Genomic DNA, 21,593 nt, shown 5'->3' on the forward strand with positions numbered 1-21,593 from the left:
ACACACCGCACACAACACACCGCCCCCCGGTAACCCACCGCACACCGCCCCCCGGTAACCCACCGCACACCGCCCCCGGGTAACCCACCGCACACCGCCCCCCGGTAACACACCGCCCCCGGTAACACACCGCACACCGCCCCCGGTAACACACCGCACACCGCCCCCCGGGTAACACACCGCACACCGCACACCGCCCCCCGGTAACACACCGCACACCGCCCCCCGGTAACACACCGCACACCGCCCCCCGGGTAACACACCGCACACCGCACACCGCCCCCCGGTAACACACCGCACACCGCCCCCCGGGTAACACACCGCACACCGCACACCGCCCCCCGGGTAACACACCGCACACCGCCCCCGGGTAACCCACCGCACACCGCCCCCCCGGGTAACCCACCGCACACCGCCCCCCGGTAACACACCGCACACCGCCCCCCGGTAACACACCGCACACCGCCCCCGGGTAACACACCGCCCCCGGGTAACACACCGCACACCGCCCCCGGGTAACACACCGCACACCGCCCCCGGGTAACACACCGCACACCGCCCCCGGTAACACACCGCCCCCGGGTAACACACCGCACACCGCCCCCGGGTAACCCACCGCACACCGCCCCCCCGGGTAACCCACCGCACACCGCCCCCCGGTAACACACCGCACACCGCCCCCGGGTAACCCACCGCACACCGCCCCCCCGGGTAACCCACCGCACACCGCCCCCCGGTAACACACCGCACACCGCCCCCGGGTAACACACCGCACACCGCCCCCCGGGTAACCCACCGCACACCGCCCCCCGGGTAACACACCGCACACCGCCCCCGGGTAACACACCGCACACCGCCCCCCCGGGTAACACACCGCACACCGCCCCCGGGTAACACACCGCACACCGCCCCCCGGGTAACCCACCGCACACCGCCCCCCGGGTAACCCACCGCACACCGCCCCCCGGGTAACACACCGCACACCGCCCCCGGTAACACACCGCACACCGCCCCCGGTAACACACCGCACACCGCCCCCCGGTAACACACCGCACACCCTTGCAGCGCATGTCTCACTACCGCACAGTAACATACCACACACACTTCTGCAGCACCTGGCACACCCCCCCACAGTAACACACCGCACACCCCTGCAACACTGCGCGCACTATAACACACCACATACACCCTGCAATGCCTGTCACACCCCCACACAGTAACACACCGCACACCCCTGCAACACTGCGTGCACTATAACACACCACATACACCCTGCAATGCCTGTCACACCCCCGCACAGTAACACTGCACACCCCTGCAGCACCTGTCACACCACCGCACACTATAACATACCACACACACCCTGCAATGCCTGGCACACCCTCACACAGTAACACACTGCACACCCCTACAGTGCCTGGCACACCCCCGCACAGTAACACACAGCACACCCCTACAGTGCCTGGCACACCCCCGCACAGTAACACACAGCACACCCCTACAGCGCCTGGCACACCCGCGCACAGTAACACACAGCACACCCCTACAGCGCCTGGCACACCCCCGCACAGTAACACACTGCACACCCCTACAGCGCCTGGCACACCCCCGCACAGTAACACACCGCACACCCCTGCAGCGCCTGGCACACCCCCGCACAGTAACACACCGCACACCCCTGCAGCGTTTGGCACTCCCCCGCACAGTAACACACCGCACACCCCCGCAGCGCCTGGCACACCCCCGCACAGTAACACACCGCACACCCCTGCAGCGTTTGGCACTCCCCCACACAGTAACACACCGCACACCCCTGCAGCGCCTGGCACACCCCCGCACAGTAACACACCGCACACCCCTGCAGCGCCTGGCACTCCCCCACACAGTAACACACCGCACACCCCTGCAGCGTTTGGCACTCCCCCGCACAGTAACACACCGCACACCCTTGCAGTGCCTGGCACACCCCCGCACAGTAACACACCGCACACCCCTGCAGCGCCTGGCACACCCCCGCACAGTAACACACCACACACCCTTGCAGTGCCTGGCACAGCAGCGCAGAGGACAGCCGTGGCACCGCGTTAATTTGGTGGTTGGTATCTCGATCCAGCGTGGCCAGCTGGCGGTTGAGGGGGCGGCATATTCTGCCCGTGCCCTGCTCTGCGTGGCTCCTTCCCTCGCCGCAGGCGTTTTGGACTCTGCCGTCCGTGTCTCGGTGCAGGGCAGCGTTCAAACCTGCTGGGCGACCGCCACGCTCCGGTTGCAAAGCCAGGCCGGGTGCCTGACGTCAGGGCTTTGGTGCATCCTGTTGAGTGGGCTCTGGAGCCGACGTTTCACTGGCCGTGATGTGTGCTGTGCCAGCGGGAGGACCCCTGGCATCGGTGTTACGAGGAGGAATGAGGAACGGCTCTGGTTCCACATGACGCAGCCAGGCTATGGGTGCCTGGGGGCACACGGCCCAGGGACCAGCGCGGAGACCGGCAGGTTGGGGTGGGAAGCCTGCCGGCAGGGGCAATGTACAGCCAGGTAATTTGGCTGCGAGAGCCCTTTGTGCTCCTGGGCAAAGCACTTCAGGATTTAAGTGTCCTTATTCCCATTTGACATCTGGGAAAACTGAGGCACAAGACTAGTCGCAGAGCCAAGGCAGGAGCCAGGTCTCCTCAGGCCTCACCCATGGAGCCCTCGGCCTCCCCTGTAGGCTGATGAGACCCCACAGAGCTGGGTGGGCTGCAGACCCTGGAATAGGAGGCACTCTGGTTCCGGATCTGTCCCTTGTGACACGGAGAAATCTGAGTTTCCGGAGTGTGCCCCATTCTGACCCTTGCTAAAACCCACAGCCAGGGCCGCAGTGACCTGTGCTAGGCGCAGTCTGGGTCCAAGGTGGACGTGTTCTCCCTCCTTTGGCTTCCCACCAACCGAGAGTGAGTTCTCCACCTGTGATGGGGAGGACTAAGCTCGACGCCCCCTACAGGAGGCCAGAGGCCTTGCCACACCCTATCCCGGCAAGAGGAGCAGAAAGGAGGTCCTCCAGGCAGGATAGAGTGGCTGCTGCAGAGACAGCCAATCAGGACCCAGCAGACCCATATAAAAGAAGCTGCCGGGCCAGGGCCTGGTAGTGTCCTCCTGGAGCTCGACCCAGGCGGGTTCAGGGGCTGACGGGGAGAACAGCGGCACTTCAGACCGGCTCAGAACCAGGTCCAGCGGCAGAAGACTAGCCGGTTAAGCCCACGGCAAACCTTGGAGAACCCTGCACAGGGAGGACTTGACCACACGGCCCAAGAGAAAGGGCTGGACAGAGCAGCGTCCCGGGGGAGTGGCCCAGGGAATGTGACCGCAACGGATCTCTTTGAGACTCAGCAGGCAACTGCTACTTACAGCTACCCGGGACCCAGCGGAGTGGGTGGGCCTGGGTCCCCCAACACCCAACACTCACAAAAGGGGGTAAAAAGCAGCCTGGTCCCAGGCCGCGTACTGGACACTTCCTCTCCACAGACAGCCGGGGAGAGACCGTAAGATTCCCTCGGCCACCGAGGGGCTCTCACAAGAAGGGCAGAGCCCTTCCCGCCACCCCGCACGCAGCTGTGTCTGCAGGCTCCGACTGGCCCGGCTAAGGGGCTGACAGAGAGCAGCACGGGCCTGTTCGTGGCGCTCTGCCTAGTCCTGGGGGGTGGACTCCCGCCAGGAGCGGGGTCCCTGAGTACGACTGATTAACCCCCAAGAAGAAGGCATAACGAGTGAGGTTCTGCAGGGGTGTGTTCTGGGACTGGCTCTGTTCAATATCTTCATCAACAATTTAGATATTGGCATAGAGAGGACGCTTATTAAGTCTGCAGATGATCCTAAGCTGGGAGGGGTTGCGAGTGCTTTGGAGGACAGGGTCATAATTCAAAATGACCTGGAGAAATGGACTGAGGTAAACAGGATGAAGTTTAATGAGGACAAATGCAAAGTGCTGCACTTAGGAAGGAACAATCAGTTTCTCACACACAGAATGGGAAGCGACTGTCCAGAGAGGAGAACTGCAGAAAGGGATCTAGGGATTATAGGGGACCACAAGCTAAATAGGAGTCAACAGTGTGACAGTGTTGCAAACCTGATTCTGGGATGTATTAACAGGAGTGTTGTGAGCAAGACACGAGAAGTCATTCTTCTGCTCTACTCTGCACTAGTTAGGCCTCAGTTGGAGTCTTGTGTCCAGTTCTGGGCACCGCATTTCAAGACAGATGTGGAGAAATTGGAGAAGGTCCAGAGAAGAGCCACGAGAATGATGAAAGGTCTAGAGAACATGACCTGTGAGGGAAGACTGAAAGAACTGGGCTTGTTTAGTTTGGAAAAGAGAAGACTGAGGGGGGACATGAGAGCGTTTTTCAGGTATCTAAAAGGGTGTTACAAGATGAAGGGTGAAAAATCGTTCTCCTTAACCTCTGAGGACAGGACAAGCAGCAATGGGCTTAAACTGCAACAAGGGAGGTTTAGGTTGGACATTAGGAAAAAGCTTCCTACCTGTCAGGGCGGTTAAACACTGGAATAAATTGCCCGGGGAGGTTGTGGAATCTCCATCCCTGGAGATGTTTAAGAGCAGGTTGGACAGACACCTGTCAGGGATGATCTTCTAGATGGTGCTTGGTCCTGCTGTGAGGGCGGGGGACTGGACTCAATGACTCTTGAGGTCCCTTCCAGTCCTAGTGTTCTGTGATTCTGTGATTGTGGTGGGGGGGGCAATGACTTAGGTCTCCCCTCAGTCAAATCCTCGGCAAAACCCCCACCACCGTCCGTGGGAGGGGAAGAGCGCAGCGGACCCCATCTGTCAAATCGACCCTCGGTAGCTGGGGAAGGCCACCTTGCAAATGTTAAGTGAAAACAGAGGTTTAAAATGAAAATGTTTTGTGTCAGTAATTTAGAAGTGCTCTGTCTTTGCCCCTCACACTCGCCGGACCAGCAAACTGGCATTTTTTGTTTTGCACAAAGCAAAGTGTTTCAACAGCTTAGGAATATTTGTCCCCAGCGCTTGGCCTCGGGAGAGCTGTGCACAGTGGCCCTGTGTCAGCACCAGAATGCGTCACGAATCAGCATTTTGTAATGAAAAAGCAATGAGGGGTGAGGGGGGGGGCATTCCCAGCTGGCTCTATTAATAGGCTGCGAATTTTCAGAGTTTCACAGACAGCCCTTTCCAGCAGCGGGATAGACCCGTAGACCTGAGATGCCGAGTTAGTCTTAACAAAGTGACACCCGCACACAGCAAAGGAAATTGTCGGCAGCTCTGCACAGGCACAGCAGGACTGTCCTTCGGCTTTGCTCCCAGGTGCTGGCCGCACGCCGTCGGCAGGTGCCGGGTGTAATGCTGGTAGCGCGGGGCTCAGCAAGGCGACGCGGGTTTGTGCCAGCTCTGGGGCCCCGCTCCCCCTGGCAGGTGCAGGACGAGTGTTCCCCCGCTGGTGGCTGGCCCGGCTCGTGGCCGGGAAGCCCCATGGCAGCAGGGGGAGGCTATTTCACAAAGCAGCGGAGCAGAAATATTGCGGCTTGTTACCATCGGGCCACTTTCCCGTTCGTGGCCTCGCCACGCAGGCGACTTTCAGTTCCGAGGCCGAGCGGAGACCCCGCCACTACAGAGCGGTTCGGTGTTAGGCTGAAAACCCCCTTTTACGTGGGGGTCGGGGAATGGCAGCCTGAGGCCTCAGACACGGGTGGTGTCCAGCTCAGTGAGAACGGACTCCGAGATGGGTCTCCCTGGGCCATCACTGCCACGTGTCACGAATAGGAAGTAACAAGGGATGGTCGATATTGGCTAATCGAATAGTCGAGTAACCACGTGAATTCTTATCGGTTAGTCGACTGTTCAGTGGCCCCTAGGGGCGGGGCCGGCAGCCAGTGGACTCCAGGCACTCTCCCGGAAGCCCCCTGCTGCTCCACAGTGCGAGGTGCCGGGCGGGAACTGGTTGGCGAGGGGAACTGGTTTAAAAGCCAGCTCCCCTCACGGACCAGCTGCCTGTTGCCCCGCACGGCTGCCTCTCACACAGGTGGCAGCAACCCCTGTCTGGGGGGGCCCTGAGCTCCTGGACCTGTCATGAGCTGGAACTGAGCCGGGCTGCCTGCCTGCCCGGCTCCTAATGCACTTTAATGCAGAGCTGCAGCAGGGGTAGGTCCCAGAGCCAGGCTGCTGGCCAGCCTGCTAAAACATTTTCTGGTGGCGGTGGTCGGGGGGATGCCTGTGGTCTGTAGCATTAACCTGTGAGCTTTTCTCACTGGGTAATTGGTTAATCGACTGCACTAGTCCATCCCTAGCGGTAACCTACGCCGCCTTCGTGGCTGTGCGCTGAGGCTGCAGCCATGTGCGCACAGACTGGCTTTCTGGTGCGTTTCTCAAAGTCTTCCCTCCTGCACCCGGTGCTCCGCTCTCCAAGTTCCACGCAGGGCGGCGCAATCGCTGCTCTGCAGCAGCCAGCTTCACTTCCCAGCTGGAGAAGCAGTTCCCCTTTGGCTCACGCGTACGCTGGCGTCGCTGCCGTGGGTGGCCGGAGGAGTTGGCCCGCTTTGCAGCGGCGCAGGCGAAAGGAGAGCAGCGGCTCCTTGTTTCGGGGCTGACGAGCGTCGTTGCATAAATGAGTTTTAGTTGTAAAGACAAGGCCCCGTTTCTGGCTCCTCTGACGTTGTCTCGCGGCCGTTCTATGGAAAGGGGATTTAAAGAATCGACCCTCCAGTTCCTAGCTACCTTCCTCTGGGACCGAGCTTAAATATTCCTTGTGGGTTCAGCCAGTTTAGAGTCCAATTCCTCCCTGCGGCAGCCTGAATTGTGTCAGGGCAAGGGGAGACTCTGCCCCGGGAATGACGGGGATCCTTTGTGTGTTCAGCCAGACGGGTCCCGGAGCCATGAAGAGGAGCCCTGGGCAGCAGCTGGAAAGTACTTCTCTCCGCTTTCCTGGGCTCCAAACAATTTCCCTGCCCCGTCTCCGGGGCGCAGCTGTTACAAGTGCTTGGGTGTCCCCACAGCTGGGCAGGGAGACGGCAAATATGAAACTTGGAATTGTTTGGAGGAAGCCGGCATGCGAGACGGGGCTTCTGCTGGTCGCCTTCCCTCCATGAGGATGTCCTGCCTCCCCGCCATCCGCTGGGCTGGAGAGAGGGCAGAGACGCTCACGAGCCCCTGCTTAACCCAGCTGAGTCTCTAGACAGTGCGCAGGGCCGTGGCCCCCCAGGAGGCTGCGTGGCCTTGGAGAGCTTGCGCCAAAGCCACTGAAGCCCACACGTACGTCCGGGCTTGGGGCCAGACTGGGAGAGGGAGGGGTGTTCTGGGCTCTGTGGACGTCACCCAGCAATTGACGCAGCCCTGGAAGCAAACAGGGCCCCGGCAAAGCCGTCACAAGTGCCGTAGCCTGATCCCCGCCCCGGGCATGTCGAGTGTCTGGCTGGGACCCCTCGCAGAGGCTGAGTGGCATGAGAGGTGGCTGAGGCTCCCGCTGGGCCTGGCTAGGGACACTGGTGCTTTAGCGCCAGCAGCAGGTGTGTTTGCTTTCCGGGCTGCAGGGCCTGCGCCCGAACCCGCTGGGCGAGCCAGGCAGCATTGGTCGTGCTGCCCCTAGGGGCATGTCTGCAGTGCCGGGAGCCCTGCGGCGGGCCGGGGGTCCTGGGGGGTGTGCGGATGCTGGGGGTTACTGGGGTTTTTACAACCCACGCGCTGGTAACTGCAGCTGTTTGCAGAGGCGGCGGCAATGAATCGGCAGCGCGGCGCCTCCGTCCACGGCACGACCGAGGCAAGCGCGTTTCCCTGGCCTGGAAAGGACTCGGTGTCACGCGCAGGCGTACGGGGTAGGGCAGTTCAGATCCAGCTATTTACAGCTGCGGGTGGGGCTGGTGAGCGCCGGCGGGGTCGTTAGAGGCCCTTTTGTCCAGCCACTGGGGCGGGTAGAGGTCAGCTTTGTGCCAAGCTCCCCGTGGCTGCTCTAGAGCACAGACTTGTGTTTATCCTTATAGTGCTTTTAAACCGAGCTCACACCCTGCGGTGACTTGGTGGGCTCCCAATTGTAAGAAACGTTCTTTCCAGCAGGGTGCCCGCGGCATCTGCCAGAACAGCCGGAGTCCCGTGGTGCCCAACACAGTTCTTTGGGCAGATGCTTTCATGGCTAAACCCCCTGCGTCCGATGCGTCATTGTCTGCCTCTGACCAAGTGGGTATTACCCAGGGAAGCTGATGCCCAAATAAACCTGTTAGGCTTCAAAGTGCCACAGGGCTCCTCGTTGCGTCTGTTCTTTTAAATCCTTGTAGTACCTTTCGGTGTAACGATAAACCCCTTGCAGCCGAAGTTGCTGTTGATTTCCTTTAAGAGAACTGGGGGGTCGATGTTGCTGTCCACGCTGCAAGCGTGCCCCCTTGCTCTGTGGGTCTCGGGCTGGCCTTGCGAGGGCCGGGTGCTTTCCAGCCGGCCGTGGCTGAGCGTGGGGAACCGCAGCTCTCCCCCGTCCTGGGCTCCCCGCAGGAATGTTCCGCTCTGCAGTGACTCGGGCTGGGAGCCAGGCGGGAGGATCCGGCGAGGGGGCCGAGTCCCAGAGCTCAGCCTGCAGCCGGAAGGTCGCCGCTGCAATTAAACGGCCGGGGCAGAGACTAGCTGCGGGTGCCCAATTGCTGGGTAGACGCCCCTTGTGACCCGAAAGCCAGTCCCGTCTGACACCGAGCCCGTACTCAGCCATAGACAGCCGCCCCCTCCCGCAGGTGGGAAGAGAACTGCTCCCGCGGGGGGGGGGGGGGGGCGCCTTGGTGCCTGCTCTCGGGTCGGGGGGCGGGGGAGGGCCTGCCTGTTGTGCACACATGGCCCCCCGGCCCGTTCTCCTGCTCCGATGGAACCAGCAGCTGCGGAGGGAGGGGCACGCCGCTCCGTGTTATGGCTCCGCCCCCTCTCGTGGCCGGTCAGTACGAGGGTGAGGGGCGAACAGGCCTGTGCCGTAGCTCGAGCCACAGCGTGGCTGCCGTCGCGTGGAGGTCTGGGCAGCGCTGGGCAAGCCAGGCCGGCGAGCGGCCCCCTTCGTCTGCGGGGGCTGCAGGATTGTTGTAACCGAGGTGCTCCCTGGGCTAGGGGCGTTGTGCGCCCGGCGCTGGCGCCCCTGGAACGTGCGGGCGGCGCCGATTGTACCGTAGCCGCGCTGTGATTGGCTGCAGAGGGAGCACCCGGCTCTCACCGCCACTGTTGGGTACAACCGGCGCGCCCTTGCGTCGCCTGGCCTGGTTGTGCGGGCCCGTTGCCGTAGTAACACCGGTAGGGACACGGTGCGGCCAGGAGCCAGCGGCATCTGGCAACCTGCACGGGGACAGTGTCTCCTGGGCCACGCCCAGAACCCCGCTGCCCACACTGGCCTAGGGTTTGGCCCCTCGCCCGCCCGCCCAGCGATGCCCTGTGGACATGGCGAGCCACTCGGGGTTGGGACACTCTGGCGCTCGGGGGGGCACGTGGCCCCTCCGGGCAAGGCGCCTCTCGTGGGAGAGGGGCGGGCAGTCCCCGTGCGCCGTGTGTTTTCCTTGGGAAGGCGGCTGCAGGCTCAGGACACAGAGTCCTCCTGTGGGTCAGTGCTTTGCCAAAAGCCTCCGCCAGGCTGGCTTGGGCTGGCCACATGGCACGGCTCGGGCAGAGGCAGCCCCCGGGCCTGCGAGCTGGTGCGTGCCTGGGGGGCCGGGTGACCTGTCCGCGTGGCTCGGGGCCATGTGTCTGCGGTCGGGTGTCGGAGGCGGATTTGGGGGCCCCGAGGTTCCCGTTCTCACCCTGGTATTTGTCGCCCCCCAGGAGGATGGGAGCCGTGGCGCCGGCGTGAGCAGCGGTCCCGAGTCCCGGGGCAGGACGGCGAGTCCCAGCATGGCTGGGCTGCTGGAGCCGAGCGGCGTGTTACTGCACAGCAAGCGGGCGGGCGCGGGGAAGAACGGCTTGATTAACACCCGGAGCTTGCTGGCGGAGAGCCGGGAGGGGCTGGTCTCGGTGTACCCGGCACCGCACTACCAGAGCCACCTCATGGGCACTCGGGCTGCCCTGGGCTGCCTGCAGAACGGCCGGGGCGACCCGGCGCAGCAGCTGCTGGACCCCACCACGCTCCAGCAGACGGCAGAGTCCCACCTCCGCCCCAACCTCCTCCTGTACTCGGAGAATGTGCTGCGCTCCTGGGGCGAGGGCGTGGGCGCCGAGTGCTGCGAGACCACCTTCATCGAGGAGCGCCCGCCTGCCCCCAGCCTCGCCAGCAGCGACAGCAAGATCCACACCCTCTCCTACGAGGTGGAGGACGACGAGGACTTCCAGGAGCTGGAGGTCAGACATTGGGGGTGGCTGGTCGGGGGGGCGCTCAAGCGCAGGCGGGACTGCCCCTCCTGGGGTGAAACTTTGGGCCCACCATCGTCAGCAGGGCCAGGATCGCACCCGTCTCCCCTACACCTGCCTTGCTGGACAGAGGCCTGGGCCGGTTTCCCCAGCAGATTTAGGCAGGGGTTGAGAGTCAGGGCAAATCCGGAGCCTCCCTTCCATGGGCAATGGGTGAAGGTAGGGCTGGGGGAAGCAAGCCCTGAGCCCCGCCCCTTCTACCCAGGCCCCGCCCCCATGGGAGCCCAGCCCCGCCCAGCACGTGGGCCCAGCCCCAGAGCAGGTGCTCAGGGCAGCAACGCTCCACCCCTACAGCAGGTGTTCTGGGGGCAGGGCCAGGCTGGTGCTTGAGGGCCTCCCCCACCTCTGATACCCGCCACCCTGCTCCCTTCCCTTTTAGTCGAGGCCCACATGTCTTGGCTGTCGTTGCCCTTTGGCACTCAGCAGCCGCCGGAACGGCTTTTCCTTCGCCGTTTCGGCATTGAGGGGCCCGGGAAAGGGGAATTCGCCAGCGTGGGGGCATGTCGGGGTTCCCTGCCTCCTGCACCCCCGCAGTGGCACGGCCAGACTCCGCCAGCCAGGAGAACAGAGGGAGTTTATTGCTTCTCCCGGATACAGCCCAGCACAGATGCGGCGTGTGTGGCGTGGGCCCCGATCTTCCCTAATGCCGCAGACACACAGCAGTGGTCCCCCGGCCCCAGCCGGCCGGCAGGGCTCTTGTGCTGGGCCCAGCGTCTCTGCACTGCAGGGCTCCGTTGGCTCCGTGTGGGGGCAGGGGCTGGGCTAAGCGCTCGACCCGCCTGGAGCCCGGCTGCGGGCTGGCGCGTGAGACGGGAGGGTGGGTCTGAGCCAGGCTGCGGCGGCTCCCCGCTCACAGGCTGCTGGCTCGCTGCCCGCTGAGCGGCAGGACACGGCCTTGGCAGCAGCTGGCGGGCGCTGGACCTCTCGTGTCAAGCCAGCGCTGTCAGCGCGCGTGACCAAGCCTGCCCCCACCGCGCCCGGCCTGCCTGCCTGCCCCTTGCTCCAGCGGCTGCGCCCCGCCGGCTCCATCACCACAGCCCCGGGAGCCTGCAGAGGGTCACGCAATGGGGGCAGGGAGCAGGTGGGGCCCAGGGTCTCGGAGGAACCTGAACGAGTCCCAGTGAGTTCAATGGACCTCGGCCGCCTTCGGGGCTGTGAGGGTCGGAGCCCGAGAGCCAGGTCTGTGGCAGCCCCAGGCCTCCAACGCAGAGCCCTGAGGTCCAGCCCCCGCCAGCTCCGTCTCCACAGCCGGAGCCTCTGCCCTGTGGCTCACCCCAGCCTGCACCAACCCCCGCCCCAGTGTGATGGGGACCAGGGACCCTGGCGGGTCTCCCTGCAGCCCCCTGGGATGGGAACATGTGGCCCACGCCTGCCCCCCAGCATCAGCGCGCTGGCCTCCGCTGCATGGCTCCCCCCGTGGGAAGGGGGAAGGCATTTCGAGCAGCAGTCGCCAAGGCGGGGCCAGAGCTGCGCTGGGTGGCTAGTGGCTTCACGTGGGCAGAGATGTGTGTAGGTCGAGAGCTTTGGCTTGAGGCAGCTGGAGCCCCTCCCACGCACCGGGAGAGTCATCTCCTGCACTCGCCCCTGGACGAGGAGCCGGTTTCGTGGCCAGACTGTGGCTGGGTGGGGAGCCGGGTTTGGTCCGGGTGCCCATGGGCGGGGAGCTGGTTTCGTGGCCGGGAAGCCAGTTTCATGGGTGGGCTGTGGCTGGGTGGGGAGCCGGGTTTGGTCCGAGTGCCCCTGGGCAGAGAGTCGGTTTCGTGGCCAGGCTGTGGCTGGGCAGGGAGCCGGCTCGGTCCGGGCTGTGGCTGGGCGGGGAGCTGGTTTTGTGACCGGGCTGTGGTTGGGCGGGGAGCCGGGTTTGGTCTGGGTGCCCCTGGGCAGAGAGTCGGTTTCGTGGCCAGGCTGTGGCTGGGCAGGGAGCTGGCTCGGTCCGGGCTGTGGCTGGGCGGGGAGCTGGTTTTGTGACCGGGCTGTGGTTGGGCGGAGAGCCGGGTTTGGTCTGGGTGCCCCTGGGCGGGGAGCCGGTTTCGTGGCCAGGCTGTGGCTGGGCAGGGAGCCGGCTCGGTCCGGGCTGTGGCTGGGCGGGGAGCTGGTTTTGTGACCGGGCTGTGGTTGGGCGGAGAGCCGGGTTTGGTCTGGGTGCCCCTGGGCGGGGAGCCGGTTTTGTGGCTAGGCTGCGGTTGGGTGGGGAGCCGGTTTTGTGGCCGGGCTGTGGCTGGGCAGGGAGCCGGTTTCGTGTCTGGGCTGTGGCTGGGCGAGGAGCCGGTTTCATGGCTGGGCTGTGGCTGGGCGGGGAGCCGGTTTCGTGGCTGGGCTGTGGCTGGGCGGGGAGCCGGTTTCGTGGCTGGGCTGTGGCTGGGCGGGGAGCCGGTTTCGTGGCTGGGCTGTGGCTGGGCGGGGAGCTGGTTTCATGGCTGGGCTGTGGCTGGGCGGGGAGCTGGTTTCGTGGCTGGGCTGTGGCTGGGCGGGGAGCCGGTTTCGTGGCTGGGCTGTGGCTGGGCGGGGAGCCGGTTTCGTGGCTGGGCTGTGGCTGGGCGGGGAGCCGGTTTCGCGGCCGGGCTGTGGCTGGGCGGGGAGCCGGTTTCGCGGCCGGGCTGTGGCTGGGCGGGGAGCCGGTTTCGTGGCCGGGCTGTGGCTGGGCGGGGAGCCGGTTTCGTGGCCGGGCTGTGGCTGGGTGGGGAGCCATTTTCGTGGCTGGGTTGAGGCTGGGAGGCAGCCAAGGGAAGTGGGAGCAGCGAGCCGAGTCTCTTTCCCTCCCTGGTGGGAGAGACTCGGAGCAGTGGGTCCAGCTTGCTAGCGTGCAGGGCTCAGGGCTGCGTCGTGGGAGGAGCAGCGCTCTGCGTCGTGGGAGGAGCAGCGCTGCATGGCATGGTGCCGTTCCAGGCTCCAAGCTGGAGGGGAGGCATCTGCGTTGTGGCTTCTTTCCAGGGCTCACCCCGTGGCAGATCTTTTCCTGGCAGGCCAACCTGCGGCCAGGGCCCTGTCTGCAGGGGAAGGTTTTACTGGCTTGAATGTACAGCCAGTGCGTAACCCGGGTTAGCTACACGCCGAACGGACCCTCTGCTGGCTTGTGGGCCAGTGCCCCGGTTTAACCAGGTCCCTTGGTAACTGCAGTGTGCTTTGGACTTAACTGCCCTGAGTCATCTGTCTTGTCGGCCGCCCGCCCTGTGCTCGGCTTTGTGCAGCTCAGTTTGCAGAGCCTGTGGCCCCCGCTAGGTACCCCTCTCCACTGCGAGAACTGGCCACTTATCCTACCACTCGCTCCCGGCCTTCCGACCACTCGTGTGTCCTGGAGAGGCCGTCCCGCTCCGCTCAGAGAGCTCGGGCTTTCTGAACGCCCAGGCCCCCTAGACCGCGCACGTTCTGCCAGCTGGCTCCCTGGTGCCCCCCGCGAGGCGTTCTCCCAGACTGGGGCGAAGAGCGGCTGGTCTGGGGACTAATCGCTGCTTCATCAGCAAACGGTTCCAGAGCCCTCGCCCTCAGCTTTGTTACCTGGGAAGAAGGGGCCGGGCCAGGGAATCCACGTCCCCAGCCGTGACGCCCACTCGCGTCTCCCTGGTGGCCGAGAGTTTCTGGAGTGCTCCGTCGGCATCCCAACGGGCCCGGGGCCCGCTGCCTGGGCGCCAGCTTCCTGCTTCCAATGCGCCTCACTTACTGCTCTTCGCTGTTAGCTTTGGTGTCTTCTGTTAATTGCTCTGTCGGTTTTGGCCTGCCGAATTCTGCATTGACACCTGATTGGCCAGAGCAGGGGTGGCCACCCCGCAGCTCTTTGATTTAAAAAATGCGGCTCCTTCTGCGTCTGAGCCGTGTGCCCGCACTGCCCACGGCCAGCCGCTCTGCGCAAGGCACCCAGCGTGTGGGGTGGCAGCGGCTCCGGGACCCAGGCATTCGGGTAGAGCAGCGGTTCCCAGCTGGTGCTCCGCGGGAACCCGGGGTTCTGCGAAGCGAAAGTAGGGGTTCCATGAGAACACGGCACTGCCCCGCCCCCTCTTAAAGAGACACTGTCTATTTTGAAAAAGCGATGAGGAGTCCTGTGGCACCTTATAGACTAACTGAAGTGTAGGAGCATAAGCTTTCGTGGGCAAAGACCCACTTCGTCAGATGCATGTAGTGGAAATTTCCAGAGGCAGGAATAAATATGCAGGCCAGGATCAGGCTGGAGATGACCAGGTGGATCCAATCAAGGAGGATGAGGCCCACTTCTAGCAGCTGATCTGGAGGTGTGAATTCCAAGAGAGCAGAAGCTGCTTTTGTAGTTAGCGAGCCATTCACAGTCTTTGTTTAATCCAGAGTTGAGTTTTGACACAATCAGCTCTGGATTAAACAAAGACTGTGAATGGCTCGCTAACTACAAAAGCAGCTTCTGCTCTCTTGGAATTCACACCTCCAGATCAGCTACTAGAAGTGGGCCTCATCCTCCTTGATTGGATCCACCTCATCATCTCCAGCCTGATCCTGGCCTGCATATTTCTACCTGCCTCTGGGAATTTCCACTACATGCATCTGACGAAGTGGGTCATTGCCCACGAAAGCTTATGCTCCTACACTTCAGTTAGTCTATCAGGAGCCACAGGACTCCTCATCGCTTTTGCAGATTCAGACTAACACGGCTACCCCTCTGATACTTGTCTATTTTGAGTTTGGCTTTGTGTTTTTTTTAACTTGACCAATTCTGGGGTTTTGTTTTTTGTTTTGCTTGACAAATTACCCTGGCAAGCCTAAAGGTTCCTCGCAATTCTTTTAAGATGAAAGGGGTTCTGTGGCCCAATTAAACTGGGGAGGTGCCTGGCTCTGCGGGAGGGGGTGCACCTTAAACTCAGTCTTCGTGGATGCTGAATAAGGCAGCCAGCACAGATGTCCTGTTTCACTTCCAGGGCAAAGAAGAATCAGCATGTACGTGGTTTACACTGTGTTTCTTTAAAGAAAATGTAAAGGCGATTGCTGGCCAGGCTGAAGCCATTATTCTGAGATCTGGGTCTCTCCCGTATTGTTTTTGAACCGCTCATATCTGCAGTCTGGCGCAGGCACTTCAAATTGTGCTAACTTACTTCTCAGTTCAGTTTTAATTAAAAAAAACCTCATAGGGCCGTCGGGTTCCATTTAAAATACAGGGTGGGGATGATTTTTTTTTTTTTTTTTAGTGTGAGAATGTTACTGTATTTTTAAAGGATTTTTTTTTTAATTTGATGTTTGTTCCTTGTCAAGTTCTCTGAGGATCGATGGACTGGCCGTGAATTGTTTAAGTGACTGGAGACTTTTTTATTGGTTTTTGTCTGAAATGTCCTGTAACGTTATTTTTATCACTCCATGGTGTGCTCGATCTATCGATCTTTCTATAGACAGTTAGATGCAGATAAATATCGAATACATGGCTCTGCACTCTGGCTCTTCGTCTCTAACTGGCTGGCCACCCCTAGGCCACAGTTGATGCTCCTTTCTGTTTTCCTCAGCAGGGTTTGATTTGCATTTTGTACAGAATCTCTTTTTGCCCCTCACTCCCCCGTTTGCTTGGTTTGGCCGGGGGGGGGGGGTCTCACTGTTCGCAATGTCCTGGGCTTTTCATGTGAGCCTCTATTAAGCTCCTTAAAAATAGTTCTCCCACAATCTGCGGCAGTTCAGCTTTGTGGCGGTTCCGTTCCATTCCCATTTCACTGGCTCCCCGTTGGCGTCCTTCCCTTTTTGGAAGTGAAATGCTGTTACGTTTTTTGGTACCCACCCCCGCGTGTTCGGTCTGTTCTCTCCTGGCTGCCGTTAGCCAGCGGCCCTGCTGTATCCAGCTCTGGGTCGGATCCTGCGCTCCAGGTCGGACTAGATGGGGAATTGCCTTTCCCCGTGGGGGCCAGCAGCAGTTTTAATCACGTCTGGACGTTTTACCTCTGCATCCTGCCCTGAGAAGGCCCCGGCCCCGTCAGAACAGGCCTGCGTGGAATCCCTGTTTTACTGCCGCCTGGTTTTTGTTTCCTCTCTAATTTCCCACGGGCCCGTTCAAATCGCTCATCCCCCTCCCCCGCCTTGTCTCTGTTTAGCCGTCTGGCGTCTGTAACGAGCACTGGGAAGGGTAGTTAGTCGTCCTCGAATCACAACCCCAGGCGGGCAGGGAGCTCAGGAGTCGTCCAGCCCCTGCCCAAAGCAGGACCAACCCGACTCAATCAGCCCAGCCCGGGCCCTGTCAAACCGAGAGTCGTTAACCCCTAGGGAGTAGGGATGGAGATTCCACCCCTCCCCAGGGAACCCAGCCCAGCGCTTCCCACCCGCCTAGGGAAAGAGTTTTTCCTAATCTCCAACCTGGACCCCCCCTGCAACTTGAGCCCATTGCTCCTTGTTCTGCCCCCACTGAGAACAGCCTCTCGCCAGCCTCTTTGGAACCCCCCTGCAGTGAGTTGCAGGCTGCTCTCAAATCCCCCCTCACTCTTCTCTTCTGCAGACTAAACAGACCCAAGTCCCTCAGCCTCTCCTCACAGGTCATGTGCTCCAGCCCCCTAATCATTTTGGTTGCCCTCCGCTGGACCCTCTCCAATGTGTCCGCATCCTTCCTGTAGTGGGGGGCCCAGAACTGAACACAATACTCCAGATGTGGCCTCACCAAAGCCAAATAAAGGGGAATAATGACATCTCTGGATCTGCTGGCAGTGCTCCTCTTAATGCCTCCTAACATGCCATTAGCCCTCTTGGCTACCAGGGCACCCTGTTGACTCATATCCAGCTTCTCATCCACATGGGGGGAGCTGAGATCGAGCTCTGCTGAGTCACAGGCCGGTGCTGGGGGCGCCCTGCCCAGTGCCGTCAAGGGGGGCATGGGATGGAGTTTGGCAAAGCCAGGCCCCCAGCCTGCTCCGAGGTCCCGGGCTGGCTTGCTTTGTGGCTGTGATGACGCAGTTGGGGTTCCCCCGTTCCTGCACCCCCAGAGCAGCAAGAACAGACTCCAGCAGCCGGTAGAACGGGGGGTTATTGCTTCTCCAGGATACAGCCCTGCACAGACGTGTGTGGTTACCGGAGTCTGGGCCAGGATACCTCAGCCCCCTTGAGATGGGTCCCTAGGCCCCTGGATTCCAGCCCCTCCTTAGACTGGTTCCTCCACGATTCCAGCCCAAAAAAGTGCCCCTTCCCCTGGCACACGCTTCCTGTGCTCAGCCTCTTCCCTGAGCTTGTGGAACTGGTTTTAGCCACTGCCCTGGGGCGGTAGGCCCCCCCCCGCTGGGCCGTGCTGCAGACAGCCGCCGGGGGGTCCCCCGCAGCCCACGCATAGCAACCCGCAAGGAACTGACACTGCACCCCAGTGGCCCCGGTTAAGGGCCTCTCATGGCGGAGGGCGGGTTTGGACACTGGGCCAGCGCGTGGTTCACAACCCGTGCCCAGAACGGCCAGGCTGGGGAGGTTCCGGAGCGGATCCTCGCAGGCTGCGCCACAGCCGCGCTGACCGGCCTCTGCTTTCTCCTGCAGAGCGACTACTCGAGCGACACCGAGAGCGAAGACGATTTCCTCATGATGCCCCCCCGCGACCATCTCGGCCTCAGCGTCTTCTCCATGCTCTGCTGCTTTTGGCCCCTGGGCATCGCTGCCTTTTACTTGTCCCACGAGGTAAGGTCAGAATCTCGCCTGCTCGCTCACAGCGCGGCCGCCTGGGGTGGGGAGGGGCCGCTGGGTCCCACCCCCAGGCCGCGGGGAGCTAGGAGCTCCGGGGCGTGTGGGTCTCTGGTGAGTGCGTCACAGGGTGTGCACAGACGGCGGCGTCTACCTGCGTGTTTAGCCGTCCCGATGCTAGCAGAGCCCGGAGCTCTGAGTCCCGTGCTCTGGTCTACCTGCGCGTTTAGCCGTCCCGACGCTAGCAGAGCCCGGAGCTCTGAGTCCCGTGCTCTGCTCTACCTGCGCGTTTAGCCGTCCCGACGCTAGCAGAGCCCGGAGCTCTGAGTCCCGTGCTCTGGTCTACCTGCGTGTTTAGCCGTCCCGACGCTAGCAGAGCCCGGAGCTCTGAGTCCCGTGCTCTGGTCTACCTGCGCGTTTAGCCGTCCCGACGCTAGCAGAGCCCGGAGCTCTGAGTCCCGTGCTCTGCTCTACCTGCGTGTTTAGCCGTCCCGACGCTAGCAGAGCCCGGAGCTCTGAGTCCCGTGCTCTGCTCTACCTGCGTGTTTAGCCGTCCCGACGCTAGCAGAGCCCGGAGCTCTGAGTCCCGTGCTCTGGTCTACCTGCGTGTTTAACCGTCCCGACGCTAGCAGAGCCCGGAGCTCTGAGTCCCGTGCTCTGCTCTACCTGCGTGTTTAACCGTCCCGACGCTAGCAGAGCCCGGAGCTCTGAGTCCCGTGCTCTGCTCTCGTGTTGCTCCTTAGTCGAGAGTCGGCAATTTCTATTGAAAAATGCCATTTGGGGAAAATTTCAGTTTTGCTGAAAAGCGTCCGTGGCCCCCAGGAAACACTAAATGGGAGTTCTCGGAGCCCACCCGGGAGGCTCCGGTCAGATTCGCGCTCTGCCTGCCCAAGGAAGCAAGATGGGAGGCTCTGTCCATTTCATTTTCTGGCCTGGGAAATTGACAAGCGTGTGCCGGGCGGGCAGACGGGCGAGCTGAAAATTCCATTTGGGTTCCCACCGAGATGGAATTGTTCTGGGAATTCCTTGCACTCAGACAACTTCCTCCTTTGACTGTTCGTCCTCGTTCGCCTCCGAAATCGTTTCCAGCTCCACTTCACAGTCTGGCCAGTATCCCTGACCCCGCTCCGGCTCCGGCCAGCGTGTCTTCGTAAAGCCAGACATGCCTGACGAGTCTCTCAGACTGAGAGTGTGATAGCACGTCGGGGACCCCCCAATCCTGCACCCCCGTAGCAGCAAAATGAGACTCCGCCAGCCAGTAGAATAGAGAGAGTTTTGCTTCTCCAGGATACAGCCCAGCACAGACGTGATGTGGTTACAGGGGTCAGGGCCAGGCAGCCTCAGACCCCTTGGGGGAGGGGTCCACCGACCCCTCACACCCCAGTACTCAGCTTAGTCTCTTCTCTCCATGTTTTTCCAGACCCGACTGCCCAGCTCCCAGGCCCTGCCCCCCAGCCAGGTGCCGTCTCCGCCTCCCTCCCTTTCTCTCTCCCCCTGGGAAGAGCCTTGTTCCCTGCTCAGGCTGGGACTAGGTGTCTGGGCCAATCCACAGGTGGGTGGGTCAGTGGAAATCACATCACAATGCAGGGGGACCCCGGGTTAGAGCAGACAGCCCCCCCCACGGCACATTGGGTAATGTAACCGCTGGACCCATCAGTGGTTCTAAAGCAGCGTGCTGCCAGTGCCAGGCAAACATAGAAGACCATGGGAGCATATGCCGGTTGGAGCTTTGCCTCGCAGTCCTGCAATCACTCGCGTTCCAGGCTGACTGCAGAACCTCCCAGCCCTGAAGTGTAGCGGTGTTGTATGTATGTACCCAGGTACGTCCGAGGCCCGTAAGATCAACGGAACCTGAAAATGCAGGTTCCCGTGTCATGTCCCCTAGAGGATGGTTTTAAGGTACAAATGCAGCCAGAGTTCGGCTCTGAGCACGTGGAGGAATATGGGAAACTGAAGTTGCTCGTGTGACAAAAGTCAGAGATGGGTTGGAGACGGCAGTTTGTGGGAAAGGAAGAGCCGGCAAGCACGTAACCCGGGACGGTTTGTGCTGGGTATAGCTGGCTCGAGCAAGGTTTGTCGTTAGTGGTTTTGAGACTGGCGATTGTCAGTAGAACGCTGTCTGAGACCATGGGAGGACGTGGGCGCGGATGTTAATTTAAAATAACGTGCGATGTAAAGGGCCAGCAAGAAGGTGGCTGTAGTGTCACACTGGGGAAGGGCAGTTTAATGCTCATTTGTAAGCTGCTGACCTGTAAGCAGGGGAGTGTGACCTGGGCCGAGTCGGCCGGGCCACTCACGATACGCTGACACTCCAAGGCCAAAGGTGTCATGGTAGCACTTGTGTGTACGGTTTGCTGCTTGCCTAACGAATGGCTGTTCCTTTTGGATACTGTTTGGTTGTATGGTTCAGTGTCCCCGCGTGGTCCTCCACTCGCCCTGTTTGTCGGAAATCCACCTACAGGCGTGAACCTAAACCTCTGAGCTGTTCGGAGCCCTGGCCTTTAACCCCTCCCCTGCCACCGAAGGAGGGACTAGGCAGGACGCTGTTTTATTTCCAATGTCGCGAGCCCTGGAGCTTTACTTCTGCGGCCGGCAGAGGGTGGAGACCGATTGTGGGCAGAGATCCCGGCAAGTTTCTCCCTGTGGGAGGGGCACTGGTTACTCCAGGCCTGCCTCCGGGGTTTGCAGGAGAACGCTGGGAGTGGGCGTCCCTCGCTGGCGCCGCAACACGGCGGCTTGGCGCCCTGCAGCCCCTGTGAAAGGGTTTCCTGCCGCTGAGAGAGCTGTTCTGTGCTGGTGCCTTTGGGACCCAGTGCTCTGGCCAGGGCCCTCATTTATTGTTGCTGGGTCACTAACGCTGCTGCTCCAGGAAGTGCTAACGGAGCCTCCCGCCTGTTCCACTCCATGCAGAGCCTCCGCTGTCAGCGCACTGCCTTGTGATAGAGGGCCAGGGGGTTACAGAAATGCCTGATTTCCATGGGGTGGACGAGGGACTTCACAGGGCTCTTGTGGAGCTGTGTGACGGAACGGCAGCCTGGCAGGCGGAATTCATGTGGGACACGTTGATATGGGAAGGGGACAGTCGGAACCGCCGAGGCGTACCCTGGGAAGGGGACAGTCGGAACCGCCGAGGCGTACCCTGGGAAGGGGACAGTCGGAACCGCCGAGGCGTACCCTGGGAAGGGGACAGTCGGAACCGCCGAGGCATACCCCGGGAAGGGGACAGTCGGAACCGCCGAGGCGTACCCCGGGAAGGGGACAGTCGGAACCGCCGAGGCGTACCCCGGGAAGGGGACAGTCGGAACCGCCGAGGCGTACCCTGCGAAGGGGACAGTCGGAACCGCCGAGGCGTACCCCGGGAAGGGGTCAGTCGGAAGCTCCCACAGGGCCTGGAGCCAGGAGTGCCTGGCATGGGCTGTCCCACCCATCCCCCTGTGTGCCCCACATCTGCAGGCACCCAGGGGAGTCCCACCCCGCAAGTGGCCACCTAAGCAGGTCAGAGTTTCCCCAGGAAAGGCCAGAGGGCGAGAGTCCTCCCTCCGTGGCACCCTGGGGCCCCAGGCCGGGCAGGCTGCTGGAGCGTGGGGGCCTGTTTTCAAAGCCCTGCTCCACCCACCTTGGAGCAAGGCCTGGAGTCCTGCCCCCCGGCAGTGCCCTG

General features: G+C 61.8%; 1 protein-coding gene across 6 annotated transcripts in view; it reads left to right on the forward strand.

Moving 5' to 3' along the window:
• The window catches only part of SYNDIG1 (synapse differentiation inducing 1), a 51,031-nt gene that overhangs the window by 10,598 nt on the left and 18,840 nt on the right, over nt 1-21,593 (forward strand). For all 6 annotated transcript variants that reach the window (XR_016349324.1, XR_016349326.1, XR_016349327.1 and 3 more), the window contains exons 2-3: nt 9,770-10,282; nt 17,795-17,932. Coding sequence is in view for 1 of the 6 variants with exons in the window: in XM_075925866.2 (XP_075781981.1) it covers nt 9,839-10,282; nt 17,795-17,932 (582 nt within the window). In the remaining 5 variants the exon portion in view is untranslated. The remainder of the gene's footprint in view (nt 1-9,769; nt 10,283-17,794; nt 17,933-21,593) is intronic.

Source organism: Pelodiscus sinensis, chromosome 3 (genome assembly GCF_052426305.1).
Source record: "Pelodiscus sinensis isolate ZL-2025 chromosome 3, ASM5242630v1, whole genome shotgun sequence".
Taxonomy (NCBI): Eukaryota; Metazoa; Chordata; order Testudines; family Trionychidae; genus Pelodiscus; species Pelodiscus sinensis.